Here is a 20889-nt window from a genome sequence, read left to right on the forward strand (position 1 = left end):
GGCACAGAGATGGCTCGTCGTGGAGAACAGCTAAATAAGCTCCGTGCTTAGAACATTCCATGAGCAGCCCTGTGGCCAGCATCCCATTTGCCCAGGAAGCATCAGCAATGTTCCCTCAGGTTATGCGGCAAAGCCACCTGGATGCTGTGGTTTCTGGACCCCATGCCGCAGCCCTGGCCAGGCTTTCCTGGACTGCTCAACTCCCAGCAGCACAGATGAGCTGGGGGCACTCACACAGATGGGGGGATAGGGACAGGAGTGCTGCAGCCAAGTGTGTGAAGCCACCAGGGCCAGGGGTGATGACACCGGGTAGCAGCGGAGTCTCACAGCCTGGTTGGACTGGGGGCTGAGCTCACAGGTGAACGCCGGCCACAGCAAAGGACTCCTCCTGCAGCCAGGAGGGCAAGGACCGGGCCAGGCCAGGCTCCAAGAAGCCAAGCCCAGTGTGACAGACAGGGCTCGTTCTCACTCAGTACGGGCTTCCAGCAACATAATTCAACTCACACTGGGGCATGGCAAAAAGAGAACTCAACTCAAGAATGAAGAGAGAGCTGGTGGCTCGATGGCCTCTTGCCAGGCTTCCTTGGGCCGCCTTCTCCAGGACATGGGCAGGCGAACAGCCTGCTTCCCGAATCCCAGGGAAGGCCTTTGGTCAGTAGCCTGGAAACTTAGTTCTTTTTAAAAAGAACTATTTATTGGAAAGCCAGTTACAGAGAGCGAGTGAGAAACAGATCTTCCATTCAATGGCCACAGTGGCTAAGGTTGGGTCAAGCCCAAGCCAGGAATTTTATCAGGTCTCCCACGTGGGTGGCAAGGGCTCCAAGCACAAGAGCCATCCTCTACTGCTTTCCCAGACCCTTGGCAGGGAGCTGGATGGGAAGTGGAACAGCCAGGACTCTAACCTGCGCCCATCCAAGAACCCAGCACTGCAGGTGCAGCATTATCCACTACACTGCAGTGTTGGCCCCGGCTACTCAGTGTTTGAAGAGCTACAGAGCCCAGAGGTGAGAGACAGGGACAGAGTGGGACGCCCACAGGCTAGTGGTCAGCTCTGTGCTCTTCACTGCCCTCTTATATAAGAAACAGATTAACAACACAGCCCCCTCGGCTGACTGTGTGGGGCCGGTACTCAGAGCGGCCTTCTCACAAGCCTCTGCAAGCTGCCTGATGTGACCTATGGCGCCTGTCGGGGGTCCAAGAGGCACTGCCCATGCTCACCTAAGGCCTTGTATCCTTCAAACACTCCCGGGCCCCAGTGATCATGGCACAGCCACTGGGGCAGCCACATGAGCCCAGATGGAGCCTCAGTGGTGTGGGCTATGGCTTCACTCCTGGAAGGTACAGGCCTGCCCTGCGAGGCTGTTTCATTTCAGGGTAAGTAGCTTGGAGAATCAGGGCGGTCACAGCCCTCGCAGAGGGCCCCACTCTTTGTGTTGGTCTCAGCCCTTCCCTCACAGACCTGTCCACCTCCCCAGAGCTGGAGGGGTGCAGCTGGGCTCCCCCCGCAAACCATCTTTGCAGGAGGTTTGGCTGCTCTGCTCCCTGGCTCACAGGACAAAGGCCAGGGCCCAGAGAGAGCTGCAGCCAGTGACTGCCCATCCCTGGGAGGTGTGACGTGGCCAGAGTGGCAGCCTCCATCAGTGAGCTGACTCAGCAGAGTGACAGGGGGGTCTCTGGGTGCAGTGGAGGGCACAGGCCGCCATCCAAGCCAGCCGCCGGCATTCCTGACTCTCATGTGGTTGGTTCGGTCAGAGCCTGAGAACTTTGGCCCATTCTTTGCTGTGGTGAGCAACCCCGAGGGGTACAGACGCACCACACAGGTACAGCAGTGTGCTAGAGGATGTCGCCTCCCTCTCGACTTTGGGCAAAGCCAAAGTGGCAAGAAATCAAAGTCATTCAGGGAGCGGCAAAGGTGGGAGCAGCCGACTGGAAGTCGTCCATCTGCCCTTCTAGAAAATGCTAGTTTGGGGAAGCAGAAAGGTCCCGGGGAGGAGGAAGGCAGCTCCATCTATTCAGGCTGGATCGCCGACACTTGGGCTCATCAATCAACGGGGCTGTGCAGGGCCACGCAGGGCCACGCAAGCCCAAGGAGGCATGGGGAACATGCTGTTCCTTCGCTCAATGGTCCCACTGTTGGCAAGGACAGGCTCCTGGAGCTTATGCCCACCACCCAGGAGACAGTGGGAGAAAGATAGGAAGCTGTTGGGGCCCTTGTCACTTAGGCCCAGCTGCCATGGAGCTGACAGGGCAGGGGATGGCAACAACCTTGGTGCCTGGCCCTAAGGTGGCTGGCAGTTCAGAGGCTGCTGTCGCCTTCCCTGTCAGATGCTGGATACAGTGCCATGTGGTGGGGGAAGGGCGCAGAACGTGTGTTTCCACGGGCTTTCCAAGGTCCGAGTGAATACACAGGGGCTTCTCCTCCCTCCACATTCCTGGTGGCCTGGGAGTGGGGAGGTGAGGAGAGCTCCACCCCTCCAGCCAGTCGCCAGCACGCTTCTCTCTGGGACCCAAAGCAGCAGCTGCTGCTTGCCCTACACAGCAGTGGAGTGTGGTCAAGGATAAGACTGAGTGGCAGGCCTGGGGGCAGCTGGCTATTGGGTCTGCCCAGTCAGCACAGGTGGTACTCAGCTCGTGGCCTTGTGCGAGGCCAGGAACCTGGGGCCCTGGAAGTCACTGGCTGCACACTGCTCCCAGCTCTAGCTCCATCCAGAATGCTCCACCTAGCCATCCTCACCTGTCCTGCTAGATGAGGTTTCAGGAGTGTGAGTTCTGGGGTCCTGGAGGGTGGGCTGGATTCTCAGTGACAGGACAGCAGGCCTGTGCAGCATGTCTGTCTGCCTGGCATGTCTGCCCGCCCCTACGCTCCTCTGCACTGCAGAGGATGTGGGTGGGGGCTTGGATCAACTCCAGGCCTGGGTCCCAGTCCGCAGTCCCTGAGACCTGGGGGGCAGGGCATTCACGAGTTAGGATGGACCTGAATAAAGAACCATGTCGAGGCATCCCTTGCCCTAAATCTCCCTGCTGCCCTGGTCTGGCCCCAGGGAGAGGACAGTAAGGACAAGGCACACGGGAAGGCCAAGGCTGCACTGGCTGCTTCCAGGTAAGGACAGGCTCCCCTTGGCATCCTTGGAGCTAACACCTTTTCCAAAGCCACTGTCCATGATCTGAGCAAACAACCCCCAGTGCAGCAGGCATCCAGAGGAGTTGGTGCATGTCAAGTCACTCCTTGTAGTGCCAGGACCGCATGGCGGAGTGCTAGGCTCGAGTCCCGGCTGCTCCACTTCTGATCCAGCTTCCTGCTAACGCACCTGGGAAGGCAGACGGATGAGGACCCCAAGTACTCGGGCCCCAGATGGAGTTCTACTTCCGGGCTAAAGCCTGGTCCAGCACTGGCTGTTAACTGCCTTTTGGGAAGTTTATGTGGAAGATCTCTCTTGCCTTTCCCTCTCCCTCAAATAAACAAATAAATACTTTCGAAAAACAAAACAAGCAGAAGCAGTAGGAGCTGAAACACTGCCCTTGGATGGGCATGTGGTCTCCAGCTGGCCACCATCACAGTTTTTTTCTGCCCCCACACCAAGGCTGAGTCAGGGCTGCATCCTAGCACACCTCCGCCCATAGACCGCGCACCAACAGGCACAAGCCACCTACTTCCCCCAGCCGCTTCTACCTTCCCTGAGTCTGTCCTGAGCAGCCGTACCAGGCTGTGCCCCACCACAGCACCTACCTCTCCCCAGCCCCGAGGTGGCACCTGTAATCACCACCACAGCACCTCGCAGGTAAGCCCTGGCTCGTAGCCACTGCAGCAGGCGGAGGAGGCCGAAGATGCCGACGCAGCCAAACAGCAGCGGCAGGATGGCTGTGGAGGTGATGAAGTCCATGGCCCTCGCCCTCAGCTGGCCCTTCCTGCAAGAAACAAAACCAACGTGAAGCAGTGGCAAGGCGGTGCGGCCTGGGGGTCTGGTGCCTCCCAGCACGGGCAGACACAACACAGCTTTCTGTCCTACCTCCTACCACATAGGGCGCTGTTGCCTGGCCAGCTGGGTGCCACTCCACAGGGCCCCCTAGAGGACACACTGAGGTTGTCACTCAGCTCAGGACTCGCCTGATTCTCCTGAACTTAGGGGAACTTAAGCAAACAATTTTTGAAACTTAGAAAAAAAAAAAAAAGGAAACTAAAGGAAAAAGGAAACCGCAGTAATTCTGTGCTTGCAAGCCTACACCAGAGGGAGGACGGCTTCTGGGCAGGGCAGCCTCGGGTCACAGCTGTGACACCACAGGAGCGAGCTGCCCGAAGCCGCATGCCTGCCAACATGTATGTGCGTGCACACAATCTCCCCTCCCCCGCAACACGGCGCTCTCGCTGGGCATTCTCAGGGGACTCTGTCGGCCATGTGAGTGTGTGTGCAATGGTGGAAACGCATCCCTCTGCCACAAATGCTCACTCTTTCCTTGTGTGCCCCAAGCCCCCTCACCCTGGTCACTCACCCGTGCTCTGGCGCCTGAGGTGCAGCTGAGCCAGAAAGCAGCACCCTGTCCTGCCTCGGGCGGGCGGCTTGACAAGTGGGTCAGAGTCTACGGGCTGAAGGTTCCCCCGCCCCACCCCAGGACCGCAACACTCCACTCTCGGAGGGAGGGTGCGGGCGCCCTACACCAGCGCCTGCAGCCTCTGTTCTCATTTATCATTCATTTATGTCCATTTTATTTGGAAGGCAGATGGAGGGAAACAGAGAGGGGAACACACACACACACACCTGTCTGTTCACTTCACGAATACCCCCACACAGGCAGAGCCGCCTCAGGCTGAAGCCGGGAGCACAGAGCTCAATCCAGGTTCCCCACGTGGGCAGAATGACTCCCCTGCTGCTTTCCTGGGCTCCGTGCCAGCGGGGAGCGATGGGGACCAGCACTTGAACCAGGTGCTCCACTTCAAAATGGGGTCCCAAGCTGTGGCTACACCCCAGCACCAAGTGCCCACCCCTGGACTGAAGCTTTAAACTCTTCACAGCTGGGGAGCAGGAGGGCACCTTCTAAATGCCGCCTCCTAAACGCTGCAGACTTCAACACACGCTTTTTGCTTTGTCAAGAAGACCATCCCCCTGGGTGCTGGGCGGCTGGGAGCTCTGGGGATTGCAGCAGGCGGGCATCCAGCTCAGGGACCCTCAGACACGTGGGGTCATGTGCTGGCCTAAGCTTTAGCTCCCCATGCCGTCCTGCCCTGCCGTGTAATGCTGTTGGGTGTGGCTGAACTGTCCGCACAATGAGTTCAGGATTCAGTTCTTCCACCTGCCTTCCCAAATACTAAATTCTTCATTGCCATAAAAAAACCAGCAGTGCTCTTGGGCCTGTAAAGGTGACAGTTTTCCACGAACTGCCATTCGCTTTCCTACACCGTGCTGTGCCCACACTAGACAAAGTAGGACTGCAAGTGGCATGCCCTTTACCCAGTTGCTTCTGGCACTAATCCTGCCCACGTCAGGATGCTAGGCCAGGCGTGCCCAGGTGACAGGGAGCTGCTGGGGCCTGTGGGGCCTCTCTCTGGCTCCAGGGAAGGCCTCAATAAAGGCTCTGAGAGCGCATCGTGCTATACCACCCTGGGGTCCTCCTGGGGCAGGAGACCTAACAGTTGGGGGTGAGTACAGCAACCAGCAGGAATCATAGCACGGGCAGGCCTTGGGGTCAGCACAGCTGAACAATTTCCCGTAATGAACTGGGACAGGGAGCTCAGAATTCAGCTGGGCTGGGTAGTTTCTTTTAGGGAAACTGATTTTGTTCTTCCTCACTGCAATTCTAGACCCTTATGCCAGGCAGGTCTCAGAGTGGGACCATCCTGTTATGCCCACAACAGCCCAGGGCCCAGCTGCTGCTTGGAAGGAGCTGGGGGAGGGAGAAAGGAAGGGGAGTTGGGGGTGCTGTTCAGCCCCTGGGGCCAGGAGCCAGAACTCCCTGCAAGGCCTTGGGACCCAAGCACCAAGCACAAAGAGGTTCCAGAGACAGCCTGCTGAGCCACCAGCAGCCTGGAACACAGTGTGGAACTCGTCATCCGTCAGGGCAGCTGGGAGTGGCCCTGTCCAGGTGTGGTACGTGTGTGCACACGGCCCTGTACTGGAGCGCATAGGGTACACAGCAGCACCCGTCACCCGCAGTGGGCTCACAGCCACTGCATGGCCAAGGCTGTCCCACAGAGCCCCTGGTTGGTAGACACTGATTCTCCCCAAATGCAGGGACACTCAGCGAACACGGAGTTCACTGCAGATTGCTGTCTTCACGAGGCCTTTCATCTAACCTAACAAACCGAGCCAGTCACGATCCTGTGCTGCATGCGAAGACCGGGGCTCCAGGGGGAGCGCACACCCAGAGAAGGAGCAATGTGAGTACAGGCTGCCCGGGCAAGCCCCCCATCAGCCCGCTTCCCAGGGAAGGGCCCCAGTGTGAGGACAGCAAAGCTCCCCGCCACACACGGCATTTTCATGCAGCTGAATTAGAACTGAAGCCAGCCAGCCAGTCAGTCGGGTGGGCGGGTGAGACACCATGGAAAGAGGAGAGCTACACACCGTCTGGTACCCTCGTGGGATTCCGTGAGTGCCTGACACAGCAGTGCAGGCCAGCCCGGGTCTCCTGGCCATGGGGGCCTCTGTGCCCGAGGCCAATGTGGCGCTGGGTTGATGGGCTCCATCCTTGGCCCAGGGCCACTTTCCAGAGGGAGAGCGCACTTCTGCGTTCCGTCTGCAAGCTGTGGGAGCACCGGGAGGCAGTGCAGGCCACGAGTGGATGCCGATTCCGCAGGGCCGAGGCCAAGACGGTGGTGCAAGATGCTGTAGAGCTAGTTGAGAATCGGGTTTGACGTTAGCGTAACCTCCCTGACCCGGTCAAGCTGCTCAGACTGGCAACCCTGACTCTTCCCAGAGTTTTTTTTTTTGTTTGTTTTTTGTTTTTTTTTTAATTTTTTTATTTTTTAATATTCATTTATTCATTAATTACATTGCATTATCTTCCCAGAGTTTTACAACTTCCATTCCTCGCTGCTGGGGCCCCAGGTCACAGTGATGAGCCCTGGGGCAGCCAGATTACCAGCGGCAGCTGGGCCAACACGGGCCTGTCCTGGTCGGTAGCCAGGACCCATCAGTCCCCGCTGCCTCCCCGTGGTGGCTGGGGCCTTCTCACAGAAAGGAGGACTCCAGGGCACAGGAGGCCTGTGTCCCAGCTGCCACACGTCTGGATCAGGAAACACAGTGCCTCATAAAGCCCGGTGCAAGAGAAATGGCATGCATTCATAAACCAAGCACTTTCCACCAAATGGCCAGGCGAGGGACCAGCACCTGCAGACCAACTTGCAGGAGGGGTGGTCTGTTCAGTGCCCCTGTGAATGGGACATGGTGCCTGCCAGCAGTGCACCCCGTGTGCCAGTGAGCCATACCCACCCGCAGGCTTCTCCAGAGTAGAGTGCCATGACCTGGGCTAGGAGCGCTCGGGGAGGAGAGGCCCTGCAGCGTGAGTGTCTTGCGGGCCTGGGAGCCTCTCACTGCAAGCCAGTTCTTGTGCCAGCAATGCCTGTCTTTCTGCCCTCGACCCCACCCCTCGGGCTTGGGCACTTGGGCATGGCACTGCATTTCACAAGCGAAATCTGTTCCCAAGATTCCCTTCTTCAGTTAAGCAATTAAAAAAAAAAAAGCCTCATCCCTGAGCCCAGGTTGCTGGAGTCTTCTGAGAAAGCACGTAGGGACTGGGAACGCCTGCCTGCATCCGACAGTCACAGAGGGGAACCTGCAGGCTGTCCAGAGCGCGACAGAAGGGCTCAGGCCTGGAAGGACTGGGGCCATGTTACAGGACAACAGGCCGAAGGGCAGAGAGGGGAGCCAGCTGGAGAGCTGGGCCTAAACTCGCTGGCAGGGAGGGAGCGGTTCCCACGGATGTCCCGAGTCCTGCATTTCCTTACTGACCGTCAGTGCTGACCGGCTGGCTTACGGAAGGTGACATGGCCATGGGCCATGCTTGTGGCCCATGTTTGAAAACACACTTGAGAATTTCTATTTTCAGAAAGTGAAAGCGCGGTAAAGCCTAGCTTTAAAATTTTTATTTCAAGCATTTCAGAAGTGAAAACTACAACTGCCTTTGGCCAGAAAGAGCGAGCGACACCCTGCCTCAGGCGGCAGCCATGGTGCCCATGGTAGAGCGACTGAGGCCAGAAAGCAGAGGACAGCGTCAGGTCAGCAGGCCCTGCCCGCCTTCAAGGCCAGAATAAGCTGTCGGCAGGCAGGCCGTGGGCTGTATTCTGGGATGTGAGCCCTGGGGCCCTGGGTATAAAGGAGTGCAGGTTGGGGCTGATAGAAGCTGAAGGCTGACTGGCAGTGCTGGAGCTGGGCTCCGGGCTGGCAAGAGGAGTGTGCTGCAGGCAGCTCTGCCTGCCCCAAGCTTGGCAAGCAGGCCAGGGCGGACAGGGGGCGCTGCCAGAGGCTAACCCAGACCCTGTGCTGTCTCCCAGGACTGGGGTGGCCACGAGACAGAACTCAAATTGCATAGGCTGGCCACTGTTATGCTCCACACTGCAACCACACGGCTCCTAAGACCCTGGGACAGAGAAACAGTGCTGGTTCTAGTGTGCTGCAGTTACAGAGGGAGAGGGGGGGAGAGAGAGAGGGAGGGAGAGGGAAAGAGAGGGAGAGGGGGAGAGAGAGGTGGGAAAAGAGAGAGGGGGAGAGAGAGAGAGAGAGAGAGAGAGAGAGAGAGAGATCTTTCACCCACTGGTTAATTCCCCAGTCCAAAGTTGGGGACTTCTTTCAGGTCTCCCACACAGGTGCAGAACCCAAGCACTTGGGTCATCATCCGCTGCTTTCCCAAGCCGTAATAGGAGAGCTGGATGGAAGCGGAGCACCTGGGACTTGATTTGGTGCCTGTATGGGAAGCTGGTGCCGCAGGCAGTGGCTTTACCCACTATGCCACTGTGTAGGCCCCTCTTGCGTTTTTTTATTTTGAAGTGAACCTAGTGTCTCAGGAGGCCCAGTTCCCAGGTGCCAAGCGGACAAGGCCTTGTGGGGGTGGAGCAGAAGCAACCTCGAAGTGGCACCAGGGGAGAGCCGACCTCAAGGTCCCCCGCTCCCTGGACCAGTAACTAACTTCAAGGTGGTGTCACGCCCACCCCGTGAGGAAATGCGTACGCTGGGTTGGGGTGGCCATGTGTGCTCAAGTTGTAAGTGCTGCAGCCATGCCCACAGCACGGAGGGCTCTTCACAAGAACAGGCCACACCACGCAGGGCCACCCTGGCTGCCAGATGGGAGTGACTCAAGGACTCGGGTGCCTGCCAGCCATGCGGGACAGCTGGATTAGGTTCAGTGCTCCCGGCTTCTACCCGGCCCAGCCCAAGCTACTGTAAACATAAAGGGGAACAACTCAGTGCATCAAGATTGCTTCCTCCTCTTCTCTCTCTGCCTTTCAAATAAATAAAATCTGGGCCCGGCACCATGGCCTAGCGGCTAAAGTTCTCGCTTTGAATGCACCGGGATCCCAATCCCATATGGGCACCAGTTCTAATCCCGGCAGCTCCACTTCCCACCCAGCTCCCTGCTTGTGGCCTGGGAAAGCAGTCGAGAACGGCCCAAAGCCTTGGGACCCTGCACCATGTGGGAGATCTGGAAGAAGCTCCTGGCTCCTGGCTTCGGATCAGCGCAGCACCGGCCGTTGCACTCACTTGGGGAGTAAATCATCGGATGGAAGATGGAAGATCTTCCTCTCTGTCTCTCCTCTTCTCTGTATATCTAACTTTGTAATAAAATAAATAAATCTTAGAAAAAAGAATAAATACATTCATTTTATTGTTGATGATGCTTACATAGTTGAGAGGGATGCATGCCCATGTGGACCACCCATCTGGGTGGGGTCGAGGAATGGGGGAAAGTGGATGAGAACTGCCTCCAACCTCCTTTTTCTTCTTGCATCTGGGCCAAGTGGGGAGAGAAGGGGAGAGGGCCGCTTCCAGCAGCCCAACGGCATCAGTACCAGGGGTGGGGGAAGGCCACTGGAAGTCATCCCAGGGTCCCCAGTGTGGAGCATGTTCTGAGGATACTGCTTAAGTGGTGCTGACAGTTTGGAGACACTGTTGATTTTGTTGCTCCAAGGTTGAGGAAATCCAAGCAAGGTCCACTGGCTGACAGTTAGAGCCTCAACTCGCCCAGATACTCACTGTGAAAGCTTGGCTGGGAGAGCTGTCCAATCTGTTCTGCCCTCCATGGTGCTAGATGCCCTCTGCAGGCCTCAGTGAACTGGCTGCCATGCCCACTGTGAACATCTGAGCAGAGGCTTCAGCAACCACGGAGACCCAGCTCTGACACTTGTACTCCACAATCAGACCTCAGATCCTGTGATTTTCTCCATATTGGAGCTCTGAGTTCAGTGATCCAGTTGGGGGAGGTCCATGAGAAGCCTCACCACAGGTGACCTCAACCTGACTCCTGTGTGTGCCAGCCAGTGTGGGGCCCAGCTGAGTTTGTCACCCACATCAGCCTAGACACACACTGGTGGTTACAGTCGCCGGGTCCCAGTTCTATCCCCAGCCCCATCTCATACACAAACCAATAGATGCTGTGGCCCAGGCTAACCCTGCCCACCACACCTGGCCCTCACGCCCACCAGCAGGAGCTGTAGCCTAGTAGGAGAGACTCCCAATAATCCCCACCAGGCCTTCCCCCAGCCTCGGCTCCTGCGTGTGACAGTATGTGCAGCAAAGTGGAGGACCACACCTCTAACTGGGCAGCCACAGCTGTGGATCACCTCGGGTCCTGGGAGTTAGGTCTGACCCGTGGAGTTCACAGCGGGGGCACAGGGGGGGCACTGCCAACAAGCACAGACAGGGGATGATGGTGATAGGAAAGAAGCCAGCACTGTGAGACAGAGAGTAGTGAGCTGTCTGAAGGACGGGCCTGGTCCAGAGATGATGCTCAGAGGCACAGCCACTCAAGGGACTGGTCAGCCACCAGTACACACCTGCCCCAGGACTGCTGGAGCTTATGTCTCCACATCTCAGGCACACAACAGCAGCAGCCACCTACACGCGGGAGTGTCAACAAAAGGGACTCAGGACAACTGCGAGGAGCCAGCGAGCACGCATCACTCCCAGCACCTCACAGCTCCCATGCACCCCGGGCCGAGGGCAGCACCCACAGGCTCGCTACCAAGCAAGGGCATCCCTGAGCACCGTGGCGTACCGCCTGGCCCAAGCTCTGACTTCCCAGAGACCACGCAGCAACGGGCAGGAGGCAAAATCCGAATGGGCACATGCAGGGCAGACATACGGGGACTGGGCTGTCAGCAGTGGCCACGCCTCCTGCCATGTCAGGGCGGCGAACCTCCAGAAAACAGGTGCCCTGGTACACAGCGGCCGTGCAGAGCTGCGAAGATGGGCTTCCCCTCCACTAACACAGCCTGTAGGGTCCCCCGGGAACTTCCTCATAGCAGGGACCTCCTCAGTAACACCTCATAGCCAGCAGAGCTGGGATCTACAGACAGGCAGGCAGAGAGACGGAGATCTTCCATTCACTGGTTTGCCTCCCAAATGGCCACAATGGCCAGAGTCGGGAACTCCACCTGCACCTGCCACACAGCGGAAGGGTCCAAGCACTCGGACATCTGCTGCTGCTCCCAGCACGTCAGCAGGGAGCGGGATCGGAGTGGAGCAGCTGCGGGCCCGAACTGGCACCCAGATGGGATGGCGAAACTTTAGCTGGCTATGCCACAGCAGCAGCTCCAGATGATGCGTTCTTATTTTTGTAAGTGAACTTGGTTCACTAAAATACAATACAGTGGTCAAGACAAAGATCTAAGGCCAAAGCTCAGAACTGACCCACGCCTGGGGAGTGACGGCCATGGGTCCTGACTGTACCAAGGCCACCTCCTCCTGCGAATTTAATTTAGATCTGTATTTGGAGCACCCAAGGTGCTCAAGAAAGATGAAGCACTAACTCCTTTAAAAGCCTTCATTTCAGAGCACTTTCTTCCGATGTGGACGGTGTGGGAAGCAGTCTGCAGGCAGCCCCGGGGCCCACTCCAGCCGGGAGCCCCGGACCTGGAGAGATGTAAGCAAGAATGCACGTCACCCAGAGGGCTCAATGCGACGTGTTCCGCGGCAGGCAAAGGGGTGGAGTCAGACGCAGAATCCCACCCAGCCTGGCATCCAAGCCTGGCTCTCTCTGACAGACCACCTCTCACCCACCCAGGGTTCGAAGTTATTTTTAGAACTGAAAAACGTTATTATGAAATTTAACTTGGGCCAGGGCCGGGGATGGGGAGGAGTTGTGCAATAGCTCAACCAGCTAATCCTCTGCTTTTCAGTGCCAAGATCTCCTGTTGGTGCTGGTTCGTGTCCTGACTGCCCCACTTTCCCATCCAGCTCCCTGCCTGTGGCCTGGGAAAGCAGTGGAGGACGGCCCAAAGCCTTGGGACCCTGCACCCGCGTGCGAGACCCAGAAGAAGCTCCTGGCTCTGGATCAGCTGAGCTCCGGCTGTTGCGACCATTTGAGGAGTAAACCAGAGGACGGAAGATCTTTGTCTCTCCTTCTCTCTGTAGATCTGCCTTTCCAATAAATCTTCAAAAAAGAAACAAAAAAGCTTTAACTAGAAAATGTCCTATACCCTGAAGTGACTTCTGAGACAGGTTTTTTCTTTGTTGTTTTTTTTTAAACAAGCAGTCTACTCAAAGCTTGCCAGGGCCCCACCCTCCAAGCCAAGAGCCCAGGCAAGCCACAGGGTGGCAAGACTGACTGGCGAGCAGAGCATGGTAACCTGAGAGGCTGTACCAGGGCCAACAGCTGTCCTTTCACCTAAAAATAGCCTAGCCAGCGACCTATCACTGCCTTTCACGGCCATGTCGCCTCGGGACAGGCCACGGCAAGTCATCTATTTATTCCATCCACTGCTAGCACCCTTCCCACCGTCCCTCGGAAATTTCCTCCCATTGTTTCTCTCAAAGGGCTTTCTCAGGCTTAAAAAATAAAATCCTATTTTGCTAACTCCAGAGTAGACATTAAAAGGGGGGGGGAATTCCAAATTTGAAGAAAATCTTTAGCACGCCATTACCGTCCTCGTCGGTGTACTAACGGCATGAAGGACCATTTTTTTTTAAAAGATTTATTTATTTTATTACAAAGTCAGATATACAGAGAGGAGGAGAGACAGAGAGGAAGATCTTCCGTCTGATGAGTCACTCCCCAAGTGACCGCAATGGCCAGTGCTGCGCCGATTCGAAGCCAGGAACCAGGAACCTCTTCCAAGTCTCCCACGTGGGTGCAGGGTCCCAAAGCTTTGGGCTGTTCTCGACTGCTTTCCCAGGCCACAAGCAGGGAGCTGGATGGGAAGTGGAGCTGCTGGGATTAGAACCGGCGCCCATATGGGATCCTGGCGCGTTCAAGGTGAGGACTTTAGCCGCTAGGCCATGGTGCCAGTCCCAGGACCATTTTTCAAAGCGGCCTCTAAGCTGCAAAGTCCGCCCTCACGGCTACTGACCCAGGTGAGGGTAAACACCTTCCCAAGTCAAGGCTGTGGTTCCTTTGCTCCCAGTGCGGTGACCACTCACATGCTGCTTGTTGTACTACCTTTTTTTTCTTTTAAGATTTATTTATTTTTATTGGAAAAGCAGATCAGATATATTGAGAGAAGGAGAGACAGAGAGAAAGATCTTCCATCTGCTAGTTCACTCCCAAAAGGCTGTAACAGCTGGGGTTGAGCTGATCCAAAGCCAGGAGCCAGGAGCTTCTTCTGGGTCTCTCACACGGGTGCAGGGTCCCGAGGCCTTGGGCCATCCTCGACTGTTTTCCCAGGCCACAGTAGGGAGTTGGATGGGAAGTGAGGCAGCTGGGACACAAACTGGCACCCATATGGGATCCCAGTGCATGTAGGGGAGGATCGGCCACTTGAGCCATCGTGCTGGGCTCCACCACTCCACTTTTGGGCACCGTGATTTTGCTTTCGTATTCACCTTTATGTGAATGAGGCTGGAACACACATAACCAGATGTAACAGAAGCATGCCCGGTGTAGCAAAATCAGGTAATAAATCCCACTTGGTTGTCACTCCCAGCGAGTCCTGTTGCACACTACAGGCCAGCTGGCAAGCTGCATTGCAGCCTCTACTTCCCGGCAGACCCAGGCCCAAGCTGCAACCTCCCAAGTCATCCCCAATGCTTGACTTCGCGTCCTTGCCTGCTGGGACCACTGTGTGCCATCTTCTACCAGTCACCATCCACCTGTCACTGCAGGGGGCGCAGCTCCCGATCCCACCCCACTCCCCACAATCTCTTCTCTGACCCCACCTGCTCAAAGTCTCTTGCTAGCAAAGCTCTGGGCCCCTTCAGCCTCCCCTCCCCGCAGGTTCCCTTCCCCTCCTGCCTCCTGCTCCTGAGGACTCCGTGCACTGGGGGCTGTCTTCCCTCTCAATTCCTTGGAGTCATTCCCAGGGGATGGGAGGTGTGCTAATGTAAACAGAAATGCTTTTCAAAGATTGATTTTTCTTTTATTATACTTGAAAGCAGACACACACACGTACCCATCATCCACTGGTCTACTCCGCCGGAGCCTGCAATGGTGGGACTCAATTCAGGGCTCCCACGTGGCTGGCAGGAGCTCAACTTGTTGCGCCATCACCGGCTAGCTCCAGGGTGTACATTGGCAGGAAGCTGGAAAGGGGATTGAAGCTGGGCCTCAAACTCCGCTTTACCAATATGTAATGCAGGCATCTTAACGGGCAGGACCAACACCCACCCCAGCTGACTCTAAATCAGGTCTGTGGCTGGGAATGGCCCTGGCTGGGCAGCTAAGGAAACAGCCTGGTTGGGGGTGGCGAACTGGGCTGGACATGGCTGCAGCACCCCTCGGCACAGGTGTGGACTAGGTCTGGGGTGTGTTGGGCTAGGCTACAGCATCCGCTAGTGCTTGCAAGTCAGGGTGGGTGTAGGACAGGCTGGGCTAGGTCTTGGTGCACACACATGAGAGCCAGGTCTAGGGATAACCAGGGGAGGCTGGGCTATAGCATCTAAGAGTAAGAGCTGAAATGGGTGTTGGCCAACCAGGCAAGGCCACTGTTCCTGCCAGGACAGGAGGTGGGCCAAGTCAGGCTGGACCAAGGACCCACCGGTGTGTGCGAGGTGACTTGACAGAGGAGCTTGGGGACCTCCTCCGTTAGGATGCACTCCCTGCAGGTGAGCACAAGAATCAAGACCGAGGGCAGCCCAGACATGGTCAGGGAACAGTGCCCACCAGCACATGTGTGGGTCAGGTCTGGGGGCAGGCCAGGCTGAACCAGTTCATAGCACCCAATGGCAGACGTGAGAAGCAGGACGGGGTGCAAGATGGGCTGGGTTGGGTCCCAACACCAGCCAGTTCACATCAGGGCCAGGACTGGGGGCTGTTTGGGCTGGGCTAAACCACAGCACCCACTAACATGAACTGGAACTGGGGGCAGGTTGGGTCGAGCCAGGCTGCAACACCCACTAGCAGCTTCTGTTGGTGTGTGTGAGGGCTGAGTGTGTGGTGGGCAGGGTTACGCTGGGCCAAAGTATCCACTGGTTTGTGTATGAGATGGGGCTGTGGACAGAACTGACCGGGTGACTGTAACCACCAGTGTGTGCATAGGCTGATGTGGGGGATAGACTCAGTTGGACCCTGCACTGACTGGCACACACACAGGAATCAGATCTGGGGTCACCTCTGGTGAGGCTTGTTTGTGGACCCTCCCCCGCCACTCCCCAACTAGACCACTGGACTCAAAACTCTAACCATGAGGGAAATTTCAGGATCTGATGTGCAGTTTATGTGTCAAGGGGGTTTCTCTCAATATTCATAGCTCACAAAGGCATGGGGCTGCTCGTGAGCAGGGCCCACTGAGTTTTTAAAGATGTATTTACTTATTTATTTCTTTTTACTAGGAAGGCAGATCTATAGAGAGGAGATACAGAGCGAAAGATCCTCTGTCCACCGGTTCACTCCCCAAATGGCCACAATGGCTGAAGCTGAGCTGATTCAAAGCCAGGAGCCAGGAGCGTCTTCTGGGTCTCCCATGCGGGTGCAGGGTCCCAAGACTTTGGGCTGTCCTCGACTGCTTTCCCAGGCCACAAGCAGGGAGCTGGATGGGAAAGTGGGGCAACCGGGGTTAGAACCGGCGCCCATATGGGATCCCAACACATGCGAGGAGAGGATTTAGCCACTGAGCCATCGTGCTGGGCTCCCCACAGAGCTTTTGAATCAGATGCATTCACGCTGAACTACCAGCAATCTGTCAGTTAGGGTTCTGGCTCTCCCGCTCCAAGTGCTGCCTATGGGTTTCTGTTCTCAGTCATTTGAAAGGCAGAGAGATGCTTTCCACGGACCAATCCACTCCTCAGATGCCTTGCAGCAGCTGGGCCGGCACAGGCTGAGGCCAGGGGCCCAGAGCTCTAGCAGGGTCTGCCGTGGGACGGGCAGGAACCCACATCCCAGAGGGACTACCCTACCCAGGCACCCAGACATGGGAGGAGGGTGTCCCAGAAGGATTACCCTACCCAGGCACCCCAACATGGGAGGAGGGTGTCCCAAGCAGGGTCTCACTGCTGTGCCCAAGGCCACCCCATAAATGAGTGTTTGTTGTGGCAAGTGTGAATCTATGTGCTCACTGGGGGGGCTCATCCTGTGTCTTCATGTCCTCATTGCTCAGCTTTCTACTTATTTTTAGGAAAAAGCAATTAAACAACAATAACGGAAAAAAAAAAAAAAGAAAGAAAAAAGATAAAAAAAAGCAGGGGCCTGTGTAGTGGCCCAACAGGCTAATTCTCCATGTGCCAGCACTGACATCACATGTGGGCCCTGGTTTTAGTCCCAACTGCTCCACTTCCCATCCAGCTCCCTGCTGATGCACCTGGGAGGGCAGTGGAGGACGGCCCAATGTCTTTGGGCCCTTGCATCCACGTGGGAGACCTGGAAGATTCTGGCTTCGCATCAGCCCAGCTTCCACTATTGTGGCCATCTGGGAGTGAACCACAGACGGAAGATCTTCCTCTCTGTCTTTCCTCTCTGTATAGCCGCCTTTCCAATAAAAATAAATAAATCTTTAAGGGCCCGGCAGCGTGGCCTAGCGGCTAAAGTCCTCGCCTTGAACGCCCCGGGATCCCATATGGGCGCTGGTTCTAATCCCAGCAGCTCCACTTCCCATCCAGCTCCCTGCTTGTGGCCTGGGAAAGCAGTCGAGGACGGCCCAATGCATTGGGACCCTGCACCCGTGTTGGAGACCCGGAAGAGGTTCCTGGTTCCCGGCTTCGAATCGGCGCAGCACCGGCCCGTTGCGGCTCACTTGCAGAGTGAATCATCGGACGTAAGATCTTCCTCTCTGTCTCTCCTCCTCTCTGTATATCTGACTTTGTAATGAAATAAATAAATCTTTAATAAATAAATAAATAAATAAATCTTTAAAAACACAAAAAACCAAATCTTAAACAAAGCTGGCTGACTTCTCAGCCCCTGCCATGCAGCCTATGGGAGTCCTGCCACAGCCCTGAGCTCTCATGCAGTGTGACAGCTGCTCTCCTGTAGGCACAGATTTCAAAAACAGTTCTTTTATTTTTAACAACAAAATACCCTTACTCTTTCACTCCCCTGTCCATGAGCTTTCAGAAACAGCCCTGTGCGGTGTCCGAGTCCCTTCAGGCCGTCCTCTTGGCGCGTGTGTGCAGGGTCACTGTTGTCACGGCTCCTTGGGCCCCATGCGGATACCCTCGTCTGGCTCCTCGGGGGTCTGGAGCAGCTGTTCGGAGGGCCCACCCGGGGCAGCCTCTTGGGGCTGCCAGTCCCTCTGGGGTCTGAAGCAGGCTGCTCTCATTCTTCACATTTCACCATCTGTCACTGCTAACTCGACACTGGAGAATTTGCAGCTGGAAACTGGACATGACTAGCTTTAGCCTTTCCGCTCCGAAGACTGGTATGGTTAGTGCTTTAATGTTGAGTGACCTGTCTGTCCATCACCTAAGGGCTGCCTCACTGCCGCCTGCGGGGCTGCCTCTGACAGCACTTCTTGGCTATTGTTCTTGTTTTGTTACGTGTGGCGTTCTAATCTCTGGAGCTTAGTGGCCAACCATTCGCCACTCGGGAGCTTGCATCTCCATTGCGCATGTCCTGCCTGTGCAGGAGGCGTGCTCAACATACAGGCGGTCTCCAGGTGCTCCTGGGGCCTCTCACAGCTCCTCTGTGGGACAGCCCAGACAACAGAAAATGGGACATTTCCGGGACATGTCTATAACCTTGGATTCTCGGAAAGACCCTGATGTCTTGGAAAGTCCCAGGAATGTTAAGCGAGAGAGTGCTTGTCGCTAGGAACGATCCCATTCCAGAATGAGATCGGGCTTTCCTTGCACAGCTCATGCAGTAAGCTGACTGTCCGTGGACCTGCTCGTCTGCTTCAGCTGTTCACCACAAGACAGGCTGCAGCTCCGACTGACTGCATGATGCTTAAACTGGGTGTGTGTTTCGCACCACTATGGTTAATCAGATAATTGATACTGTGCACTGATGTAAGCTTGGTGGAGTGAATGATTCGTAGCATGTGCCAGTACTCTGAGTTGATTGGCTGACCACTGCTTAAGAAGCCCTGAACACGGCTGATGGGGGCAGTCCCCTCTTCTACCTGCAGTGGTATGGGACAGTCCACTGGTCATCGCTGGCCAGGGGATAAAAACTCAAGAGTCTGCCTCCAACTCACTCTTGGGATAGGTCTGGTCAAGTCGCAATACTCTGCAGGTGCACACAGCCGTCAGGCCAGCCAAGGATGTGGGGACGGCCCCCTGTGCTCCAGGGTCTCTGCTCCCGCCCCCTGCCTTCCAGTCACCTGGGATCGGTGGGGACTGCGCAGGTCACTTTCTGGTCTCCCACAGGATAAATCCCATCAAATGTGCTGCTGCTGGACTGTCTGCTGCCTGCCCAGCGAGGGCCACAGGGCACAGGAGAGCCACCCTTCGCACTTGCTGGCTGCCAATGCTGCTTCCTGAGAAAGCCACTGCCCACAGTTTGGGTTGCGTCCGTTTTTCTTTCTTCCTTTTCTTCGGCTGCGTTGGTTTTTGCTAAGCTCCTCTCGCAGGTGGACTGCTGGTCCCACCTTCTCATCCAAAGTGCCATGGTATCCGTGAACAACACTTTGTGGTTTGTGGAAGCCTTTGGTCAGTTCAGCTGCTCTAACTTGGTTCTGTTCTACAGCTGGCATCTGAGGAGGTCCAGCTGCCGCCTCTCGGTGCCCTAACAGAAGTCCCGAGGATGACATGTGACTATTGACTGCGAGAAGTCAATGACAGACACAAAACCCCAACTGCACAGAAATGACCTCTCTCTCAGGGCCCACTGCGGCAGAGCACGTCAAGCCGCTGTCTGTGATGCCTGCAGACCATCCCAGAGCACCAGTTCCCATCCTGGCTGCTCTGCTCCCAACCCAGTTCCTTGGTAACGTGCCTGGGAGGCAGCAGGTGATGGTTCAAGCACTTGGGCCATGCCACCCACGTGGGAGACGAGGATGGAGGTCCTGGCTAGAGGAGCGACCTAGAGGCGGGAGACCGCTCCTCGCTCCCCTCCTTCCCTCCACACCAACCAGCCACTGCTCTGCCTTTTACAAAAGCGAATCTTTAGAAAGAAACCGTGCCTCTCCCAGCTCCTATCTGCATGTCCTCTTTACCAATGCTGCAAGTCACAGCTTCCCGAATACCTGCAAGCTAAATAAAAATTGTTGGGAGGGGACTCATGGCAATAACCTCATGTTCAAGGTAACAAGAGGGGGCAAAAAAAGCACATCCCACCCCAACCTCTTCTGGGAGATCCCCTTTCCGGCGCCCGGCCAGGCGTCCCACTCAGCAGGAATCCGACTTCTGCTGCTTAGCAGCCAGTGCTTCTCCCACTAAACATTTCTCCTTCAGCTTACAGCTTTTCTGGCCTAATTTGGAGCGGCTAGTTGTCATTTTTCTATTGAGAGAGAGAGAAAAAAGGAGGTGGGGGGACATAAATGCTCAGCCCCAACACTGACTGGACCAGCAGACAATCTCAGAACTGGGCAGACCTTGGTTCCAAAGCCACACCCCGCAGCGAGCCGGGCGAGTGTCCCTGCCCAGGTGACATGCCTGGGGAGACGCCCCACCTGCCGGCCCAGGTCACCACGGGTGCAGGGCCACATGCAGAGGGTGGCAGGGCGCAGGAGGGCTGAGGGGAACCGGTGAGCTCATCTTTCTTAGTGTGTCTGGAACTCACAGGTGAGCCAACGGACCAGTTAAAACCTGCTTACCTGTCCTTGCTCCCCAGTGGCCAGCACACTGAGATGCTGTACACACAGCTCTCTGCCACAGGCAAGGAACTAGGAAACATGAATGTTTAGTGATAAAACTGCATTTGCATCTTTTTTTTTTTTATTTTTAATGGGGTCAGTGCTGTGGCTAAACCTTTGCCCACGTTACAAGCACCCCACGTAGGTGCCAGCTTGTGGCCCGGCTGCTCCACTTCCCATTCAGGTCCCAGCTTATATCCCGGGAAAGCAGTAGAAGATGGCTCAAAGCCTTGGGACCCTGCACCTATGTGGGGAGACCTGGAGGAGGCTCCAGGCTCCTGGCATCAGATCGGCTCAGTTCTAGATACTGCAGGCATCCAGGGAGTGAACCAGGGGATAGAAGATCCTTCTGTCACTCCTCTCCATATCTCTGCCTTTCTTTTTTTTCTCTCTTTTTTTAAGTTAATCTATTTTTATTGGGAAATCAGATTTAGAGAAAGGAGTCTCCAAGTTGCTGCAACAGCCAGAGCTGAGTCAATCTGAAGCCAGAAGCCAGGAGCTTCTTCTGGGTTTCTCATGCGGGTGCAGTGTCCGAAGGCTTTGGGCCGTCCTTGACTACTTTCCCAGGCCACAAGTAGGGAGCT

At 56.1% G+C, this 20889-nt stretch overlaps 1 protein-coding gene across 1 annotated transcript in view; it reads right to left on the bottom strand.

The window, feature by feature from the left end:
- The window catches only part of DHRS7B (dehydrogenase/reductase 7B), a 28336-nt gene extending 8411 nt beyond the window's left edge, over window positions 1-19925 (bottom strand). Inside the window, exons 1-2 of the mRNA XM_004599626.2 lie at window positions 19794-19925; window positions 3728-3906 (exon numbers count right to left, since the gene is read on the bottom strand). Of these exons, the coding sequence (XP_004599683.2) occupies window positions 3728-3881 (154 nt within the window). The 5' untranslated portion in view covers window positions 3882-3906; window positions 19794-19925. The remainder of the gene's footprint in view (window positions 1-3727; window positions 3907-19793) is intronic.
- Window positions 19926-20889: the final 964 nt, after the last annotated feature.

This window comes from Ochotona princeps, chromosome 17, assembly GCF_030435755.1.
Source record: "Ochotona princeps isolate mOchPri1 chromosome 17, mOchPri1.hap1, whole genome shotgun sequence".
Lineage (NCBI taxonomy): Eukaryota > Metazoa > Chordata > Mammalia > Lagomorpha > Ochotonidae > Ochotona > Ochotona princeps.